This window comes from Oncorhynchus gorbuscha, linkage group LG11 (genome assembly GCF_021184085.1).
Source record: "Oncorhynchus gorbuscha isolate QuinsamMale2020 ecotype Even-year linkage group LG11, OgorEven_v1.0, whole genome shotgun sequence".
Classification (NCBI taxonomy): domain Eukaryota; kingdom Metazoa; phylum Chordata; class Actinopteri; order Salmoniformes; family Salmonidae; genus Oncorhynchus; species Oncorhynchus gorbuscha.
Window position 1 is genome coordinate 26,523,712 of NC_060183.1, and position 18,651 is coordinate 26,542,362.

The 18,651-nt window shown below is 43.6% G+C and overlaps 2 protein-coding genes across 7 annotated transcripts in view; both read right to left on the bottom strand.

The window, feature by feature from the left end:
- Nucleotides 1-4,256, bottom strand: part of LOC124048411 (gap junction gamma-1 protein-like) — a 55,471-nt gene extending 51,215 nt beyond the window's left edge. For 2 of the 4 annotated variants that reach the window (XM_046369180.1, XM_046369179.1), the window contains exons 1-2: nucleotides 3,330-3,948; nucleotides 2,166-2,220 (exon numbers count right to left, since the gene is read on the bottom strand). The gene's annotated coding sequence lies outside the window, so the exon portion shown is untranslated. Of the gene's footprint in view, nucleotides 1-2,165; nucleotides 2,221-3,329; nucleotides 3,949-4,187 lie in introns of those variants that run through there. The other 2 variants (XM_046369181.1, XM_046369182.1) reach the window with 2 other exon arrangements.
- A 4,274-nt stretch (nucleotides 4,257-8,530) lies between these two features.
- Nucleotides 8,531-14,924, bottom strand: LOC124048412 (probable phosphatase phospho1). Of its 3 annotated transcripts, XM_046369183.1 has the most exons (3): nucleotides 14,761-14,924; nucleotides 14,604-14,633; nucleotides 8,531-12,951 (listed from the first exon to the last, which is right to left on the bottom strand). In XM_046369183.1, exons 1-3 carry the CDS (start codon nucleotides 14,768-14,770, stop codon nucleotides 12,131-12,133), a joined length of 861 nt encoding a protein of 286 aa, XP_046225139.1. In that variant the 5' UTR covers nucleotides 14,771-14,924; the 3' UTR covers nucleotides 8,531-12,130. The 3 variants fall into 3 exon arrangements, with proteins under 3 accessions (XP_046225139.1, XP_046225140.1, XP_046225142.1); XM_046369184.1 differs by lacking the exon at nucleotides 14,604-14,633; XM_046369186.1 differs by lacking the exons at nucleotides 14,604-14,633; nucleotides 14,761-14,924 and adding an exon at nucleotides 14,477-14,599.
- Between the last annotated feature and the right edge of the window lie 3,727 nt (nucleotides 14,925-18,651).

Sequence of the window (18,651 nt, forward strand, 5' to 3'; positions counted from 1 at the left end):
CCTCTTTGCTTGACATCATGGGAAAATCAAAGGAAATCAGCCAAGACCTCAGATTTGTTTTTAGACCTCCACAAGTCTGGTTCATCCTTGGGAGCAATTTCCAAATGCCTGAAGGTACCACGTTCATCTGAACAGACAATAGTACACAAGTATAAACACCATGGGACCACGCATCCGTCATACCGCTCAGGAATTAGACGCGTTCTGTCTCCTAGAGATGAACGTACTTTGGTGCGAAAAGTGAAAATCAATCCTAGAACAACAGCAAAGGACCCTGTGAAGATGCTGGAGGAAACAGGGACAAAAGTATCTATATCCACAGTAAAAACGAGTCCTATTACGACATAACCTGAAAGGCCGCTCAGCAAGGAAGAAGCCACTGCTCCAAAACCGCCATAAAAAAGCGACTACGAATTGCAATTGCACATGGGGTCAAAGATCGTACTTTTTGGAGAAATGACCTCTGGTCTGATGAAACAAAAGTAGAACTGTTTGGCCATAATGACCATCGTTATTTTGGGAGGAAAAAGGGGGAAGAACACCATCCCAACCATGAAGCACGGGGGTGGCAGCATCATGTTGTGGGGGTGCTTTGCTGCAGGAGGGACTGGTGCACTTCACAAAATAGATGGCATCATGAGGAAGGAAAATTATGTGGATATATTGAAGCAACATCTCAAGACATCAGTCAGGAAGTTAAAGCTTGGTCGCAAATGGGTCTTCCAAATGGACAATGACCACAAGCATACTTCCAAAGTTGTGGCAAAATGGCTTAAGGACAACAAAGTCAAGGTATTGGAGTGGCCATCACAAAGCACTGACCTCAATCCTATAGGACATTTGTGGGCAGAACTGAAAAAGCGTGTGAGAGCAAGGACTACAAATACACCAGCTCTGTCAGGAGGAATGGGCCAAAATACCCAGAACTTACTGTGGGAAGCTTTTGGAAAGTTACCCGAAATGTTTGACACAAGTTAAACAATTTAAAGGCAATGCTACCAAATACTAATTGAGTCTATGTAAACTTCTGACCCACTGGGAATGTGGTGAAAGAAATAAAAGCTGAAATAAATCATTCTCTCTACTATTATTCTGACATTTCACATTCTTAAAATAAAGTGGTGCTCCTAACTGACCTAAGACAGGGAATTTTTACTAGGATTAAAGGTTAGGAATTGTGGAAAAACTAAGTTTAAATGCAAATGGCTAAGGTGTATGTAAACTTCCAAATTCAACTGTACATGTGAAGTAGGTAAAACAGTATAGAAACATTATTAAAGTGACCAGTGTTCAATGACTATGTACATAGGGTAGCAGTCTCTAAGGTGCAGGGTAGAGAACCGGGTGGTAGCCGGCTAGTTACAGTAACTAAGGTGCAGGGCAAGGTACTGGGTGGAGGCAGGCTACTGGTGACTATTTAACAGTCGGATGGCCTGGAGATGGAATCTTTTTTTCAGTCTCTCGTCCCAGCTTTGATGCACCTGTACTGTCTCTCTTAGTAGCAGCATAATGTAACGGAAACACTGTAGTCATCTCCGTCACATTTTTTAAGACCTTCGAAAAACTGAATTTAAAGGGATACTTCGGGATTTTGCTAATGTTGCTGTTTATCTACTTCCCTAGAGTAAGGAAGATCAGAGGTAGTTTCTCCAGCCAATGCCAACTAGTGTTAACTAGTAGGTCACCTTAGACTTCCAGTCATTGTGCTAACGCTAGTTAGAATTGGCTCGCGAAACTACCTCTAACTTCCTTCATACTGGACATAGAGACATAAAATGGTACCCACTAGTTCACCTGAGTCTGGTGTCCTTCATCTTCCCTTTAAGACCTTTTAAGGGCACCCTGAGTATAGATAGAATAAAATACGTCTGGTATTTAAATCAATGGGAGATCAGGATAGTGCCTTTAGAAGTGTCCCATGGCATTATACTGTTTAGTTCTGAAGGCAAATCTGACTGAGAAGACATGTATTCACTGTAACCAGATTGACGTATTCTAATCAAGTGTCAAGTCCCTTCAACCTGGATCCCACTGCAGTGCAAAACAAACGCACTTCTGGAAGCACTACTTGGAAAGGTACTTACTGCAATCGATTGAATATTGGTCTAAAATAATTCTAAAACTAAAAGTGGAGAAAAATATCAACATTGTGAGGGCATTATTACCTGTCTATTTCAGTTCTGGATGTCAGTCAATTGGGGAACTTCAAAGCCCAGATACCTGGAAACAGAGAACAAACAGGAATCATGATAGTCCTGATAGAAGGTAGGCTTATAACTGAACAGGTGTGTTACTTCACTGCAAATGTAGCCCTAGATGATAGTGTGGATTTTGCAAGCCATAGTGATATTTTTGGTTGCATGTAAAGCTTCATTAGTAGAATGCTTGAGAATCCAATTCTCTCCCATTCTCCCAAATATATCACTTTCTTGCAGCTACTCTCTCCCGTTCCCACTCTCTTGTTTAAATGCACATGCCTACAGTTTTGGAAAGTGGAAATAAAGTGTGAGGAGGAGAAAGAATAGAAAAAGAAAAAAAAGAGAGGACAGAGTCTTGCGACAGCCACATTTGAGAACTTTTCCTGTTGAGAGTCTATTGCTGCCATTCTACTATTTCTCACTGTATCATCTCTCATTAACAGCATATCCACACAAGTTAATTTAACTGGAGGTGTTGTGAATGAATATATGCTGACTCTGTGTGTGTGTGTGTGTGTGTGTGTGTGTGTGTGTGTGTGTGTGTGTGTGTGTGTGTGTGTGTGTGTGTGTGTGTGTGTGTGTGTGTGTGTGTGTGTGTGTGTGTGTGTGTGTGTGTGTGTGTGTGTGTTACAAACTGCTTTCAACAATGACATTTCCTTTGGGAAAGTGATTTATTGTCTAATCCATTTTAAGTTTTTGTTCCAAGACCTAGTAGGGTCTGAAATGCTTTGCCATTGTGTTTTAGCTAGCTATGAGTTGTTAGCAAACGTTAGTCATATTCATCACTAGTAATGTTAGGTATGTATAGGCTAGCTAAACAGATACAAGTCAGTCTTGATAAGATGAAATATATGCTACAGAAGTCAGAGAGCTACAGCACGCCAACTAGCTAGCTACTGTAGCTTGACGTTAAGCAAAAAAGTTATAAATCAAAAATTATGCGGGAATCAGACCCGGATCAGGGCGAGACTGTGACAGATCTAGCGCAAGCTAACATCATTAATTCCGAGCTGCACAAAATGTCACCAAACAATATCAGAAAGCTAGCTAGCTAGCAAGCAAACATTTAAAATGTTGTCAAAGTAACGTTAGTTAGCTAGCTGGCTTGAAAGCCGTCTTAAAAAGTCTTACCTTGTCCAAAAGTCAACTTGGCTTTAACAAATATGATTGAGGAACTCCGATTTACTGTCATATTTTGGTTTTCAACAAAGTCCCACTTACAACCAAATGTCTTCTTACCATCAAGTTGATTCAATCAATTGCTATATTCGAACAACTAGCTATTTAAATGTTTTTTTTTAAACGCGGGATTGCCTGCTGGGTGGATAGAAACTCTGTCCCAAAATACTCGCACGTTGGTTATTTTTATTTTCCAGCTTCAAAGCCTTGCTCCACATCTGGCTCAAGTTGGGAAAGCATGCTACTGGCTAAACAGCTGGCTACATTCTGATTCCCCACGACTGTCCGTGCGTCTTCGAACGGCTTAAGTGTTTCTCTTCAAACAAATCAAGATTTGTGCCGTCAACGTATAACAAGCAAGTGACATTTAGTCACACCGTTTATATTTCACAAAGTTTATATTTCAATTACAAATTTTCGACGTTTTCAAAAGGAGCAATCGTGACCAATGCGCCTCCGAAAGCACCGGAGATGAATGAACTGAAAAGCGGAGCAGTGCGGGCAAACACTTCAGTTGCAGAAACCCCTCACCAACTTTACCTATTTACATTGTACTGCACTCACTGGCCCAGTCTACGATTACTCTATCCGAGCAGCTAACAGTACTAGCCTAAAATCTCACTTCGTGTAGGCTACAGTAGTAAGAGTACATAGTCTTGTGAAAGATTCGAGTTGAGTAGTATGTGCATTTTACATTTAATTTACAAATAGTTTATTAAAAAATATATGTATTTATATACTTATTTAAAGCCCTTGTCTTGCACTTGTATGGTGCCAAACTTAAGTTCTTTGTGAGAGCAAATGTCTTACCTCTGACTGAAGAGACATTTTTTTTTCATATACCAGCCCAAACAACTCTCTCCCCCTACTGTATTTATTTATTTAGCTCCTTTGCACCCCATTATTTCTATCTCTACTTTGCACATTCTTCCACTGCAAATCTACCATTCCAGTGTTTTACTTGCTATATTGTATTTACTTCACCACCATGGACTTTTCTTTGCCTTTACCTCCCTTATCTCACCTCACTTGCTCACATTGTATATAGACTTATTTTTATACTGTATTATTGACTGTATGTTTGTTTTACTCCATGTGTAACTCAGTGTTGTTGTATGTGTCGAACTGCTTTGCTTTATCTTGGCCAGGTCGCAATTGTAAATGAGAACTTGTTCTCAACTTGCCTACCTGGTTAAATAAAGGTGAAATAATATATATATATATTTGATTTTAAATATACCAGAACAAAGATTAAGGTTGGCTAGACCATGGCTTGACTAGTTTACAGTAATTTTACATCAATGCGGGTTATTGTAAAAGAGAGGGAGAGGGGAGGACGAAGAGGGCAGGGTGTGGCAAAGTTCACCTGGCCATACTCATAGTTCAATACATTTGTAAAATACAAGAGGACAAGTAAATTAAAGTGTCGAGTTTGACTCCTCACAAATCCCCAACTGCCAGCTTCATTAAATAGTACCCGCAAAACACCAGTCGCAACGTCAACAGCGAAGAGGCAACTCCGGGATGCTGGCCTTCTAGGCATAGTTCCTCTGTCCAGCGTCTGTGTTCTTTTGTCCATCTTAATCTTTTCTTTGTATTGGCCAGTCTAAGATATGGCTTTTTCTGTTGAGGACTTTAGAGGCGTCTGTTTCTCAGACCAGACACTCTAATGTACTTGTCCTCTTGCTCAGTTGTGCACCTGGGCCTCCCACTCCTCTTTCTATTCTGGTTAGAGATAGTTTGAGCTGTTCTGTAAAGGGAGTAGTACACAGCATTGTACGAGATCTTCAGTTTCTTAGCAATTTCTCGCATGGAATAGCCTTAATTTCTCAGAACAAGAATAGACTGACGAGTTTCAGAAGAAAGTTTCTGGCAATTTTGAGCCTGTAATCAAACCCACAAATGCTGATGCTCCAGATACTCAACTAGTCTAAAGAAGGCAAGTTTAATTGCTTCTTTAATCAGTACAACAGTTTTCAGCTGTGCTAACATAATTGCAAAAGGGTTTTTAATGATCAATTAGCCTTTTAAAATTATAAACTTGGACTAGCTAACACAATGTGCCATTGGAACACAGGAGTGATGGTTGCTGATAATGGGCCTTTGCACGCCTATGTAGATATTCCATTCAAGATCCGCCATTTACAGCTACAATAATAATTTCCTACATTAACATTATATGTCTACACTGTATTTCTGATCAATTTTATGTTATTTTAATGAACAAAAAATTTGCTTTTCTTTCAAAAACAAGGACATTTCTAAGTGACCCCAAACTTTTGAATGGTAGTGTGTGTATTTGACCCAAGTCTGGTCAGGGTTGCCTAACATCAGCGTCAATCATTTCCTGGAAAAAAAACATGTGGCACTATAACAAATACAAGGATTTAGTGAGCTGATTCAAATGTCCAACCTTATTGCACTATTGTTTCCACATTTCCTCTCAATTCCACCAGAAATTGGAGAAACGACTTCAGATCAGACAAGAGAGGAGCATATTGTCTCAATCGTATCCCTGGCTCACACACCTTGACGTGGTTGTAGATGGACTACTGCTGCCAACAGAACAGAGTCCATATTAGGAACACTCTGTAGAACCAATTGGCTTCACCTCTGGCCAACCCAGTGCCTACAGGCATCAAAGAGGTAGACAAATTAATCGAATGCAAAAGGGGAACACTTTTGGTCTAATCAGCCTGATAGTGTTTTGGCAAAGGAAGCACAAGGTTCTAATTCAAAGTGACCTCTTAGAATGCCATAGTCCCTTAACTGAGTTATCTTTCACCTCGGGAGGAGTAATTGAATGTAGCAAAATCAATGGGGTTACCCACAATCACCAGATAACATTGGCTTGTAAAGTGCTTTGACAAGTGCGATTCCGTTAGTGTAGTGAAGGGATATGGGCGTATTAGATTGAGAATTGACTGTGCTCCTGATACCTAGATGTTGACAGTGGAGGAAAGCGAGGAGCTGGGTGATCTTGTTGAAGGTCGAGATCCAACAGAGTCAATTTGTCATTGTTTTTGATGTGCTTAACGCTAACCGGATTTCCCTCGCTTATACACTTATGCGCCTAGGTCATTGACAATTGAATTTAGCGGCATGTCTTATTATTCTGCCAATTTGACAGTAATAGACACAGAAAAGATTAGCTCAATAGCAATTTCAGGGTCCCGATGCCCGCTTAAAATGAAAAAACATTTTAGTTACGGTCTCGGTGCTATGAGTTAAGGCTCACTGACAATACATGCTCATGTCTATATAGTCAATAACCATCCATAGTCTTTCTGAGAGCCAGTCAGAGACAGCTCACATAGGGGAGAGGGAGTTAAGTTGTGCCAAAGGGTTGGTTGAGCCACCCCTTGTTTCTAGATAACCAGAAACAAACTGAATCATGTGACCAAATATTTCGGAAAAGGTCATTCTTTCATGGAGTTTGTGAAGGAAGAAACCACATGGAAAAAGTGGTAAGCAAGTTAGGTAAAAAAAAAAAAGTCAAATTCATTTTCTTGCTTTTTAGGTTTCGTGATGCTTGTAGCTAAACCAAAGTAGATCATTTTAATACTGTTTTATACATCCGTTTGGGTCTCTATAAGCTACAACATGAGGTCCTAAACCCAGCATGAAATGGCATCCCTGTAGATGTGGGCTAATAGTATCTAAATGATTGCTTTGGGGTTCAACATACACTATACAAATGACGATGACATTTTGTCAGTAATATGCATAGTATTTTGCCAATTTGTCATCCATATGAACTCAATCTTTTTTTTCTCCGAAGGCAGTGGTGATAATATTTTATTCGGTTCATAAATGTGTAGATGTGGAACATCTTACCCCAAGGCAGCTCAACTTACCCTGTCCATATGCTCCATTTACCCCATACCCAGGGTAAATTGAGCCAAGAAACTATTTTGTTTGGACAATGTATGTTTTCAAAACTGTTATGTTTACATGAATTCTGATTAATTCCAGGGATACACGACATCCCAAAATATATGTCGATATCTTTGTTAGAAAGAATACTAAATCTCCATTGATGTAGTGATGCTGAATGTAGAAAAAAATTGAGAGAGAGAGAGAGAGAGAGAGAGAGAGAGAGAGAGAGAGAGAGAGAGAGAGAGAGAGAGAGAGAGAGAGAGAGAGAGAGAGAGAGAGAGAGAGAGAGAGAGAGAGTGAGGCAAAGAGAGAGAGGGGGCGAGAGAGGAAGAAAGCATAAACAGAGATATGACCGTCTAAAATTCAGTGGAAGGAAAAGTCGTTATTATAGGGTGTGTGTGTGTGTGTTTGCGCCCGTTAGTGTGTGCATAAATGCATGTGTGTGTGTGTGTGTGTGCTTGTGTGAGCACATGTGTGTGTGTGCTGAGTCAACTGGTTACTTGGCTGAGTTTCAGCAGCATCTCAACTCACTTCAGTGTGAGTAAAGTGACACGGACAACCACAAACACCAGATGTCATCTACATCACTAACAAAGGGCTTCAGGCCTTTTCTGCCATATTCAGACAAACCAATGCTATAGCATGTGATCAGCAATACTGTTGACCCAAACCCTAGTCTCTCGTGGCAGACTGTTAAACATTTGGTTTCTTGGTTACGAGATAAACAGGACGCCTTTTACAGGTAACTTGAAAGTAACTGTGTGATAACACATCAACCCTTTTGAGTACAAAAAAACTATGTTGATTTATTTATGATATACCTGTAGTAGTGTGTGTGCGTTTTATGCAGTCACGTTGCGAAGATGAACAGATTTTACAATGCCTGCAGAACAATTTGACATCTCAGGAACAACATCCATATGATATAGCAATCTTTTGACGAACTGGAACGCCACCATTGACTTCTGACAGTCGATTCGATTCCATTTCCCTTACGTTAGCGTTCATCCTCTAGTACTGTATTGTAGTCTACGTTCAGTCGTTTGGCAGAAACATATTCAACTGGCGCCACCTTGTGGACATACGACCTATATGTATGGGTATGCTTATTGAGCCCATGGTATCAAACTTTGCAAACACGTCATTATTTCCAAGACGGTGTACATGGCCATCGGTGAAGTCCAGAAATGGTGCGCATGACGCCTCTGTTTCTTGCAATAAGGAAGACAATCTTTTACAAGGATATTTGAGTGGATAAATAGTGGATAGTTAAGTGGAGGTGGGACATGTTTTAATTGGCATGCTGTTTCAAATAAAAAAAATATGGTTTCAATTGTTGACACATTCCAAAGCAAGGGAGTTACAATTGGTCATATGGTGTCACATTTCAACTACATTCATCAAATATATATTTGACTCATTCTCTATTAGGTTTCCTATTCAAGACTTGATGCAGTGAACACAGCTGAAAATAAATCTGGAAAACCTGCTCAGTTTGTTGATGGCTTTATATTCCTGTTACTGTTACAATGGTACATTACACACATGGTCTCATTTATTTCTAGATGAAAGACAAACAGGCTAAAACATGAAGTACGCAGCATAACGTCTCTTAAAGTTGAACAGTGAGGATCAGTCAGTTCAGTATTGCAGGAGGACTAATGCCGGTCAAAACAAGAAGGACATTTCTTAAGCCGTCAAACCAGAACACGCAAACACACACAGGCGTCATTTTCAAGAGAAATTCATATATTAGCCAAGAGGAGCACCCAAAACACTGGCCATTCTGGTTTAAGTGGGGCTTTAACATTTGTAACACATTTCAGTGAAACTTGAGGTGAGATTATATAGTGAAAACGGCCCATAGGTGCGGGACGCATTGGGGATATGAGTTTCACAGTATTACACTTCCTCTCGTTCTCTTCACTTAACCCTATACTGTGAACATAAAGCCAGTTATTGCACAAAACTCAAACAAGGATATTCTTCTATGCCAAGCTTAATGTCTGGATTACAGTTACAGGTCAAGTTACAGGTCAATTATGTATTATCTAGTGATCACAGAATTAGTACAACAACACCACCATCCTCAGCATAGAGTATTACATATTCAACTGATAACTAAAGTGAAGTCCCACTAAGGCTCTCACCAAACCACTAAAATACTTTAATCTCTTTTCAGTATCACACTCCAACATTTCAAAATCGTCTGACAGAGCAAATCAATGATCTCCAATGTGATCTACCGATCATATGCTGATCATGGGTCACAGCAATGTAGCTGATATGCAACTGATACATGCAAATAAACACTATTTGTATCAGCAGCTATTCCTGCTCCATTACAGAATGCTCTATACATCGTTCATCGCTCCCTGAGAGACCAAGCTACAGACAGGATCTATTGAGGCCTGTGCGTTATCCTGGTTGTCAAATCTGTTTCTACTCGCCAACTTCTTTCGCTACCATCCCGAACATGGAGGCTTAAGGCAACCAGAGCTGGCTCAATTACATACAGTAGCTTGAAGACCTTCAAATAGTTGAGGACGACCGATGCTTGAAAGTATTTGGAGTGCGCTTTATTCACCTTGATTTGAAGTTCACACTTTTGGGACTATTCCGTTAGTTCCATTGTCCCGGACAAACCAAAGCAAGCGCAGCACAAGTCTTTGAACGTATTTGACCTATGAGTAGGCTTATGGTTGGATGAGAGATTATATTGTTACAACGGAGACCAATTTAAGTGCTGTAACACTGATTCATAATTTGTCAAAGGTACTTTCTTTGATGACATTAACACATCAACATGCAGGTTTGTTCATTTTCAAGGAAGCCTTTTGGATTTGTGTTTGTTTGTGGCATCAGGGTCAAAGTTACAAACACTCCAACCCATGGCCATTTGTTCACAGTGATTTACGACTTTGAGCACACACTTGTCTTATATAGGGTTCAAATTACATTGACATGCACATAGACTCAGTATGTGAGGTTGCACTGAAATAGTGTGCTGGACCAAGGTAGTATTTCTATCACTGGAGGAGATGTTCATATTTGAATGCTTACGGGAATGCCCTGGTGTCTTATGGTAGAACCCACCACCATCTCCAGGCATCCCCTATAATTCGATAACAAGTCTCCAATAACCATTTCTGGAGGACATTAGTTGATTCTCTGCCTTTTTTTTGGGGGGTGGATAGCAACCCAGATATAGAGTGTTGTTGACCCAATTAGTTAATAGTCTCCCCTGTCAAGTCTCAGAGCTCAATGAAAGAGTTAACACTGGAGATGGGGGTGTTCAAGGAAGGCCAATGGGTTCAAATGTCTGAGGAGACCATGAAAGTTATAGCAGGGGGGAGGGATTGAGACACTCCAATGTCAATAGAATGATAGAATGGGACCACACATAGATTCCAATGTCTCAAGTGTTTCATAGGTTTCTCACAATGTGAGGGTGCACTGTACAAAGAGGTGCAGCGCGGGTGCACGGGCTTCACTTTGCATCTCAAGTCGGTGTACATTGCCCTTGTATATTAGGTGTCAGCGAGTGTGTGCCAGAGCGTCAGTGGCGTCTATCTCTGTGTCATTCTATCCCAAGCCTTGTCCTGGAGAGCCACGGTGTGTGTTGACGTTGGTACCAGACACTACTAGAGCATATGATTCCATTAGTCAACTTATGTCAACCAGTCATCACTTACTTTATTAGCAGAATGAGGCGTGTTAAAGGCTGGGCCGGGACAAAACAATGCTCACACTCCTGGACCATGTAAAGAACATGGATTATCCATACTAGCGTACTACATACTTAAACTGCATACTCATTTCGCCGTCTGATCTATTAGAATTCACCATATTTTTTCCCGACTCATATGTTTGGAAACAGCGGATAATCAGATAAATTGATGCGGTGTACCAAAATGAACGAATGGCCGGAGTCAACGCAATCGCTTATTAGATGACGCATTCGGAGTACTATGTTTGAAATTCCACATACTATAACACTTTTTTTGGGCATTTGGACACGGTCACTGTCTTCAACCCAATAGTTACCAACCCTGATCTCGAAAAGTTAGAGTGTGCAGAGAGGCTTTTTTTATCCCAAGCCAACAACACATCTTATTTCAATAATGATCTACGCATTGTGATTGATTAAGCCTTACTATAAGACATTATAAAGGCTCATATATGCTTAGAACAACTTATAAAGCACTATACCTGCAGGATGTTTTAGAACTGGGGTAGAACAAAAACCCACACATACTGCAGCCGTCAAGCACCAAGTGGGAAGATTAGAACCCTTGTATCCCAAGGTGCAAATGACACATTGACTTCTGGAGGTGTCATACAAAGTAGTGGACTGGACCAACATTAATATTCTTAATGCCTATAGAGATGGGACTGTTAACCCAAAATGAATATTCTTAAAGCTTACAGAGATGGTACTGTTAACCAAAATGTATATTCTTAATGCTTACGGAAGTACTGCTAACCAAAAGGTGAAGACTATGCACACTGCAATCCCACTGAAGTACTGTATCCTTCCTTATCATCAATGCTTACGTGTGGTTTATCGATAATGTTTTGACCCTTAGGTCTACCTTCGGTCAAAACGTTGTCAATGAAGCACATGGGAGCATCATTTGCAGTAAGTCAAGACTTCTTTAGTCTTTTACAAACATATTCTTGGATCTCTAGCACCTGCTTAAAAACACTGGACATTTTCCTCCTACTCTTTAATACTTTTAACAATAACTTTTGGGGGTGCCCTAATCTGTTCATTCCTACCCTGCTTCTGTGTGCTATACCTGGTCCCAGATTTGTTTGTACCGACAGCACACAATCTGGTACCTGTCTAGCTGCAGTGTCCTTTCTCCATCTCATCTCTCCTCCTCCAGCCTGTTCAGGCAGTCCACCACGTCCTGCCCGCTGGCCCAGGGCACCACGCTGACCTTAAGGCCCTCGGTCCCAGCGTCCTGCATCTCCTGCAGCAGCCGGTGCATGGGAAAGTGCCTCCTGGGGAAGGCCGTGTCGCGGGGCCCCAGGGCCAGCATGGGGCAAATGTCATTGGCCCCGTCCCCCACGTAGAACACCCTCTGGAAGGGGCAGCCGCCGCGCTCCTGCTGCCGCCGCGCCAGGTACCCGCGTACGATCACCTGCTTGCACATGTTATCGGGGCAGCGCTGGCAGTCGTGGGCGTGGAAGGGCAGGAGCACCAGGCGCCCCTGAGCGTCAAAGCTGGCCGGGTTGGTGAAGATCCTGTGGAAGAGGTGGCGAGCCCCAGCCCTCTCCAGCCATGCCTCAATGAAGTACATGTTTGCGTCGGAGACCACCACCAACTCAAAGTCCTGCTTGCGGGACTGGAGGTACTGGAAGAGAGTGAGAAGGCCGGGCGTGGGGGGGATTTGCTCGACCTTGGAGCGAATGGAGTCCTCAGTGACGCCCTGCTCAGCCATGTAGGCCAGGATGCGTTGCATTTGCTCATTGTAGTAGCCCTCGCGGTACGAGTGTCTCAGCCAATCGGGGAGCTGCTGGCCCGGGGCGGCGCGCACCACTGCATCGTCGCTGCTCTCGTTGACGATAGTCTCGTCAAAGTCGAAGAGAACCAGGAAGCGTTTGGGTGGGGACGGGACTGGGGCCGTGGAAGGGACAGATGAGGCGGCCATGTTTGGGGAGCGGTGGAGCGGTGGCTCGCCCACACCTGAGGAAGACAAGAGGACAGGGGGATGAAAGAGAACAAAGTGAGTCATGCCAGTGTTTACCATGGTGGTCAAAACATACTAGTGGCTTCCTTTTGAGTTGTGACTTAAGACTGTGACCTAGCTAAAAAATATTGCCCCGGTGTACTACAGGCCAATAGTACTGTACATTTTGTGAACCACTGTGGTGTGCTTTTTGGCTGACATCTTGAATCCTGAATCCTGAAAAATTGTCTTATCACCCTCTGCCATCATGTCATGTCATTGCTGGTATGCCTCTGGTCCAGACTCCACAAGTAAAAAGTACAAGTACCACATTATGGGTCAATGCGTTGCACAGACCTTGATTAAACCTGTTATTAAACCTGTGACTGAAAAGACCTTTCCATGGAGTCTTTCCATTGAGCAAGCTTAATGAGCTTTAAATTGCAACAACGTAAGGCGGCGGAAATGGGGAGAAATCACAACCAGCCCAGACTAAGTCCTTAGGACTGGACTTTGCGATTCAAGAGTTACTACAGGAGGAAAGGAAGAGATGTGGAGTTGAGATAAGAAAATGGGTCTGAGATACCGAATGGAATGTATCGAAGAGAAAAACAACAAGGAGCACATTCACATGCAGTTTATGGCAAGTGTGGAAAAATGTAGCCTCCCAGTTGTTTTGAAAGATATCACTTGAATTACTAAGCTATAGTGCAATAAAAAATATATCTGCACAACTTTATCATTAAACAGCACACTAGACCTACACTTGGCAATATTCCAATGCTGAACATCTCCACATTCATTCAATAGATTAACACGGAGCCCCCTAGGATACAGCCCACAGCCTAAACCTTGGAATGATGCCATTTTGACATAAGAGCTAGGCTTCAAGCAGGCACAAGGCACTACTGTTGCAGTCTTGCTGTGACTAGAGTGGGGAAAGAGGGCGGGGCCACAAGGATATTACATCACACTGCATATCTTGACCATAAGTGGACCAACGCTGAGCACTCAATTGGTTCAATATTCCCCAGTGTCCCAAGTGTTCCTAAAATCAATCATAGTAACAACTAAATAATAATTAGGTCTAAGTAACCTAATAAATAGTCGTGATAAATGATACGGTCTTAGTAAATGTTGCAACCCATTGAAATGGCATATTGGCTGCTGCGGTTTGTTGATTTAAAGTAACAGCTTTGTTAGTTTGCATGGTTGGATTGTATAGGCCTATGCAATGGGGCCTATATGCATTTTAAACCCAGACCGTTACAACATAGAACTCTTACGTGAACAAATCGCCCGATCAGCAAAGCAGAAGTGCAACTGCAGATTAAATAATTAAAGTGTAAAGTGCGGCGCAGTGCTGCAACATTTGCGCATTGCAATCCCAAAAGAAAAACAAAACGTCCTGCCCATTTTGGAAGAACAGTGTTAGATTATGGGCTATTCCCAGGCCGATCAAAGACACTTTGCTGATACAGCCTGCGTAAAATCAAATACAGATCGAATTTGACACATGCCAATAGAACTGTTCCAACGCACCTCATCAGATGACTGATAAACGCTGATTTCCATTCCCACACTGTCCCCTTATTTATAGTACATATCCACTGACTAAGCTGTCTAAATATACACTCGAACAGCTATTATTAATGCGACTAAAGGTTACCCTTGAAGGTCCGTAGCGCAGCCCACTCCACTGTCCGATTTGGGTACATTGACCGTACATTTTTGGGGTTTGCGTGCCAGGGGATCAAAAGACAAAATCAATATTAAGCAGAACAGAGAGAATAAATAGACGATATTATGACATCAAATAATTATACCGGTGAACATGTGTTTTCAAATGGTCAGCTCTGTGCCCCTCGTCCTGAGTGGTTGGTGGTGCCCGGCTACCGCATTCTTGTGTCGGCGACGGGACATTTGCTTCGCCTCGCCGGGTAGCGGGGGCAGATGAATTAAATGCATTCCAACTCCCCCACCATCGGCGTCAAAACCAAAGAGAGCGACAGCCGCGATGACGTCCAACTGCGTCCCAGTGACGCGACAACATAGGAGGCGGCTACACTGTTTACGTGCGTAGATTAGGCTACGCGCTATCAGCCATGTACTGACACAGGGTATAACACTCTTTGTAGAATAGAATAGAATAGAATAGAATAGAATAGAATAGAATAGACCTAAATTATCTCATTGGTGGGTGCTTATATTTGTCCTATGTATGTGGGAACTGGATTTTTGTTTGTTTGTTGCATATCCCAACTCCCCATGAGACACCCTTGGAGAGTGGGGCCATGACCAGGGTCTGCCATTATCAAAGGCAACCCCGGTGAAATTAGGTTTAAATGCCTTGCTCAAGGGCACATTGGCAGATTTTTCACATTTTGGCGACCTTTTAGTTACTGGCCCAACGCTCTAACCTTTAGGCTTTCTGCCGCGCTAGTTATTGCTGAAGAAAAACACCATATGAGAAAATGTGTCAATAAAGCATAGTAGACCGCTGTAGCCTACTGACGTATGGTAGAAGTATTTTAAAACGATTCAATGGTAGTTCATTGCATTTGTGTAGAGTTGGAACACAGCGTGCCTATGTTCGTTCATGTATGTGCAACACTCGTGACCTACACACATTATCATGGTAACAGTCCCCATGTGGGCCACAGTAATCTGTTTTATAGATCTCCTGTATCTTCTGTTCTCTGCCATCGAAGTGGTGGAACATAGTGCCATTGTACAAGCTCTGCCAACAACTCCACTGAGTGCTGGTCAAGGTTGTTCAATGGTAGGCCACAGTACAGTATATTGTGTCACGCAGGTGAATGAGGACCCAAAAGCGACTTGGCGAAAACAGAGTATTTAATCCAGAATAAACTTTACAAAACAAAAAGCATAATACTACACGTAAAGACGAGAACAGACTGGAGACTTGATCGAGAACTGCAGGTTGCCTCGGGAAGGCACTTGAACCTAGCAGACTCAGACACCTGCTCACCACGCAGCATCTGAGGGAAACACGACACGACAGGGCAAAACATAGACACAGCACGGTGAATTATAAATGAGGATCCGACAGGGCAGGTACGGGAAACAAGGAGAGAAATAGGGACTCTAATCAGGGAAAAGGATCGGGAACAGGTGTGGGAAGACTAAATGATGATTAGGGGAATAGGAACAGCTGGGAGCAGGAACGGAACGATAGAGAGAAGAGAGAGCGAGAGAGTGAGAGAGGGAGGGGGAGAGAGAGGATAGAAAGAGGGAAAGAACCTAATAAGACCAGCAGAGGGAAACGAATAGAATGGGAAGCACAGGGACAAGACATGATAATAAATGACAAAACATGACAGTACCCCCCCACTCACCGAGCGCCTCCTGGCGCACTCGAGGAGGAATCCTGGCGGCAACGGAGGAAATCATCAATGAGTGAACGGTCCAGCACGTCCCGAGACGGAACCCAACTCCTCTCCTCAGGACCGTAACCCTCCCAATCCACTAAGTATTGGTGACCCCGTCCCCGAGAACGCATGTCCATGATCTTATGTACCTTGTAAATAGGTGCGCTCTCGACAAGGACGGGGGGGGGAGGGAAGACGAACGGGGGTGCGAAGAAAGGGCTTAACACAGGAGACATGGAAGACAGGATGGACGCGACGAAGATGTCGCGGAAGAAGAATTAGTCGCACAGCACAGGATTGACGACCTGGGAGACACGGAACGGACCAATGAACCGCGGAGTCAACTTACGAGAAGCTGTCGTAAGAGGAAGGTTGCGAGTGGAAAGCCACACTCTCTGGCCGCAACAATACCTTGGACTCTTAATCCTGCGTTTATTGGCGGCTCTCACAGTCTTCCCCGCAGACAAAGGCAGACCGGTAATGAAGTCTAGGGCGATGTGAGACCATGGTCGAGAAGGAATGGGGAGCGGTCTGAGACGACCGGCAGGAGGAGAGTTACCCGACTTAGTCTGCGCGCAGTCCGAACAAGCAGCCACGAAACGGCGCGTGTCACGCTCCTGAGTCGGCCACCAAAAGCGCTGGCGAATAGACGCAAGAGTGCCTCGAACACCGGGATGACCAGCTAACTTGGCAGAGTGAGCCCACTGAAGAACAGCCAGACGAGTGGAAACAGGAACGAAAAAGGAGGTTACTAGGACAAGCGCGCGGCGACGCAGTGTGCGTGAGTGCTTGCTTAACCTGTCTTTCAATTCCCCAGACTGTCAACCCGACAACACGCCCATAAGGAAGAATCCCCTCGGGATCAGTAGAAGCCACAGAAGAACTAAACAGACGGGATAAGGCATCAGGCTTGGTGTTCTTGCTACCCGGACGGTAAGAAATCACAAACTCGAAACGAGCGAAAACAACGCCCAACGAGCTTGACGGGCATTAAGTCGTTTGGCAGAACGGATGTACTCAAGGTTCTTATGGTCTGTCCAAACGACAAAAGGAACGGTCGCCCTCCAACCACTGTCGCCATTCGCCTAGGGCTAAGCGGATGGCGAGCAGTTCACGGTTACCCACATCATAGTTGCGCTCAGATGGCGACAGGCGATGAGAAAAATAAGCGCAAGGATGAACCTTATCGTCAGACTGGAAGCGCTGGGATAGAATGGCTCCCACGCCTACCTCTGAAGCGTCAACCTCGACAATGAATTGTCAGTGACGTCAGGAGTAACGAGGATAGGAGCTTTGTAAAACGTTCTTTTAGAAGATCAAAAGCTCCCTGGGCGGAACCGGACCACTTAAAACACGTCTTGACAGAAGTAAGAGCTGTGAGAGGGGCAGCAACTTGACCGAAATTACGAATGAAATGCCGATAGAAATTAGCAAAACCTAAAAAAGCGCTGCAACTCGACACGTGACCTTGGAACGGGCCAATCACTGACAGCTTGGACCTTAGCGGAATCCATCTGAATGCCTTCAGCGGAAATAACGGAACCGAGAAAAGTAACGGAGGAGACATGAAAAGAGCACTTCTCAGCCTTTACGTAGAGACAATTTCTAAAAGGCGCTGTAGAACACGTCGAACGTGCTGAACATGAATCTCGAGTGACGGTGAAAAAATCAGGATATCGTCAAGATAGACAAAAACAAAGATGTTCAGCATGTCTCTCAGAACATCATTAACTAATGCCTGAAAAACAGCTGGCGCATTGGCGAGACCAAACGGCAGAACCCGGTACTCAAATGCCCTAACGGAGTGTTAAACGCCGTTTTCCACTCGTCCCCCTCTCTGATGCGCACGAGATGGTAAGCGTTACGAAGGTCCAACTTAGTAAAGCACCTGGCTCCCTGCAGAATCTCAAGGCTGATGACATAAGGGGAAGCGGATAACGATTCTTAACCGTTATGTCATTCAGCCCTCGATAATCCACGCAGGGGCGCAGAGTACCGTCCTTCTTCTTAACAAAAAGAACCCCGCCCCGGCCGGAGAGGAAGAAGGCACTATGGTCACTTTGCATCAAGAGACACAGATAAATAATCCTCGAGAGCCTTACGTTCGGGAGCCGACAGAGAGTATAGTCTACCCCGAGGAGGAGTGGTCCCCGGAAGGAGATCAATACTACAATCATACGACCGGTGAGGAGGAAGGGAGTTGGCTTGGGACCGACTGAAGACCGTGCGCAGATCATGATATTCCTCCGGCACTCCTGTCAAATCGCCAGGTTCCTCCTGAGAAGTGGGGACAGAAGAAATGGGAGGGATGGCAGACATTAAGCA

Coding starts and splice junctions, on each gene's coding strand:
- LOC124048412 (XM_046369183.1), bottom strand. Junction 12,952..14,603: donor TGCGCTACGGACCTTCAAGG/GTAACCTTTAGT, acceptor TGTCTTCCTCAG/GTGTGGGCGAGCCACCGCTC.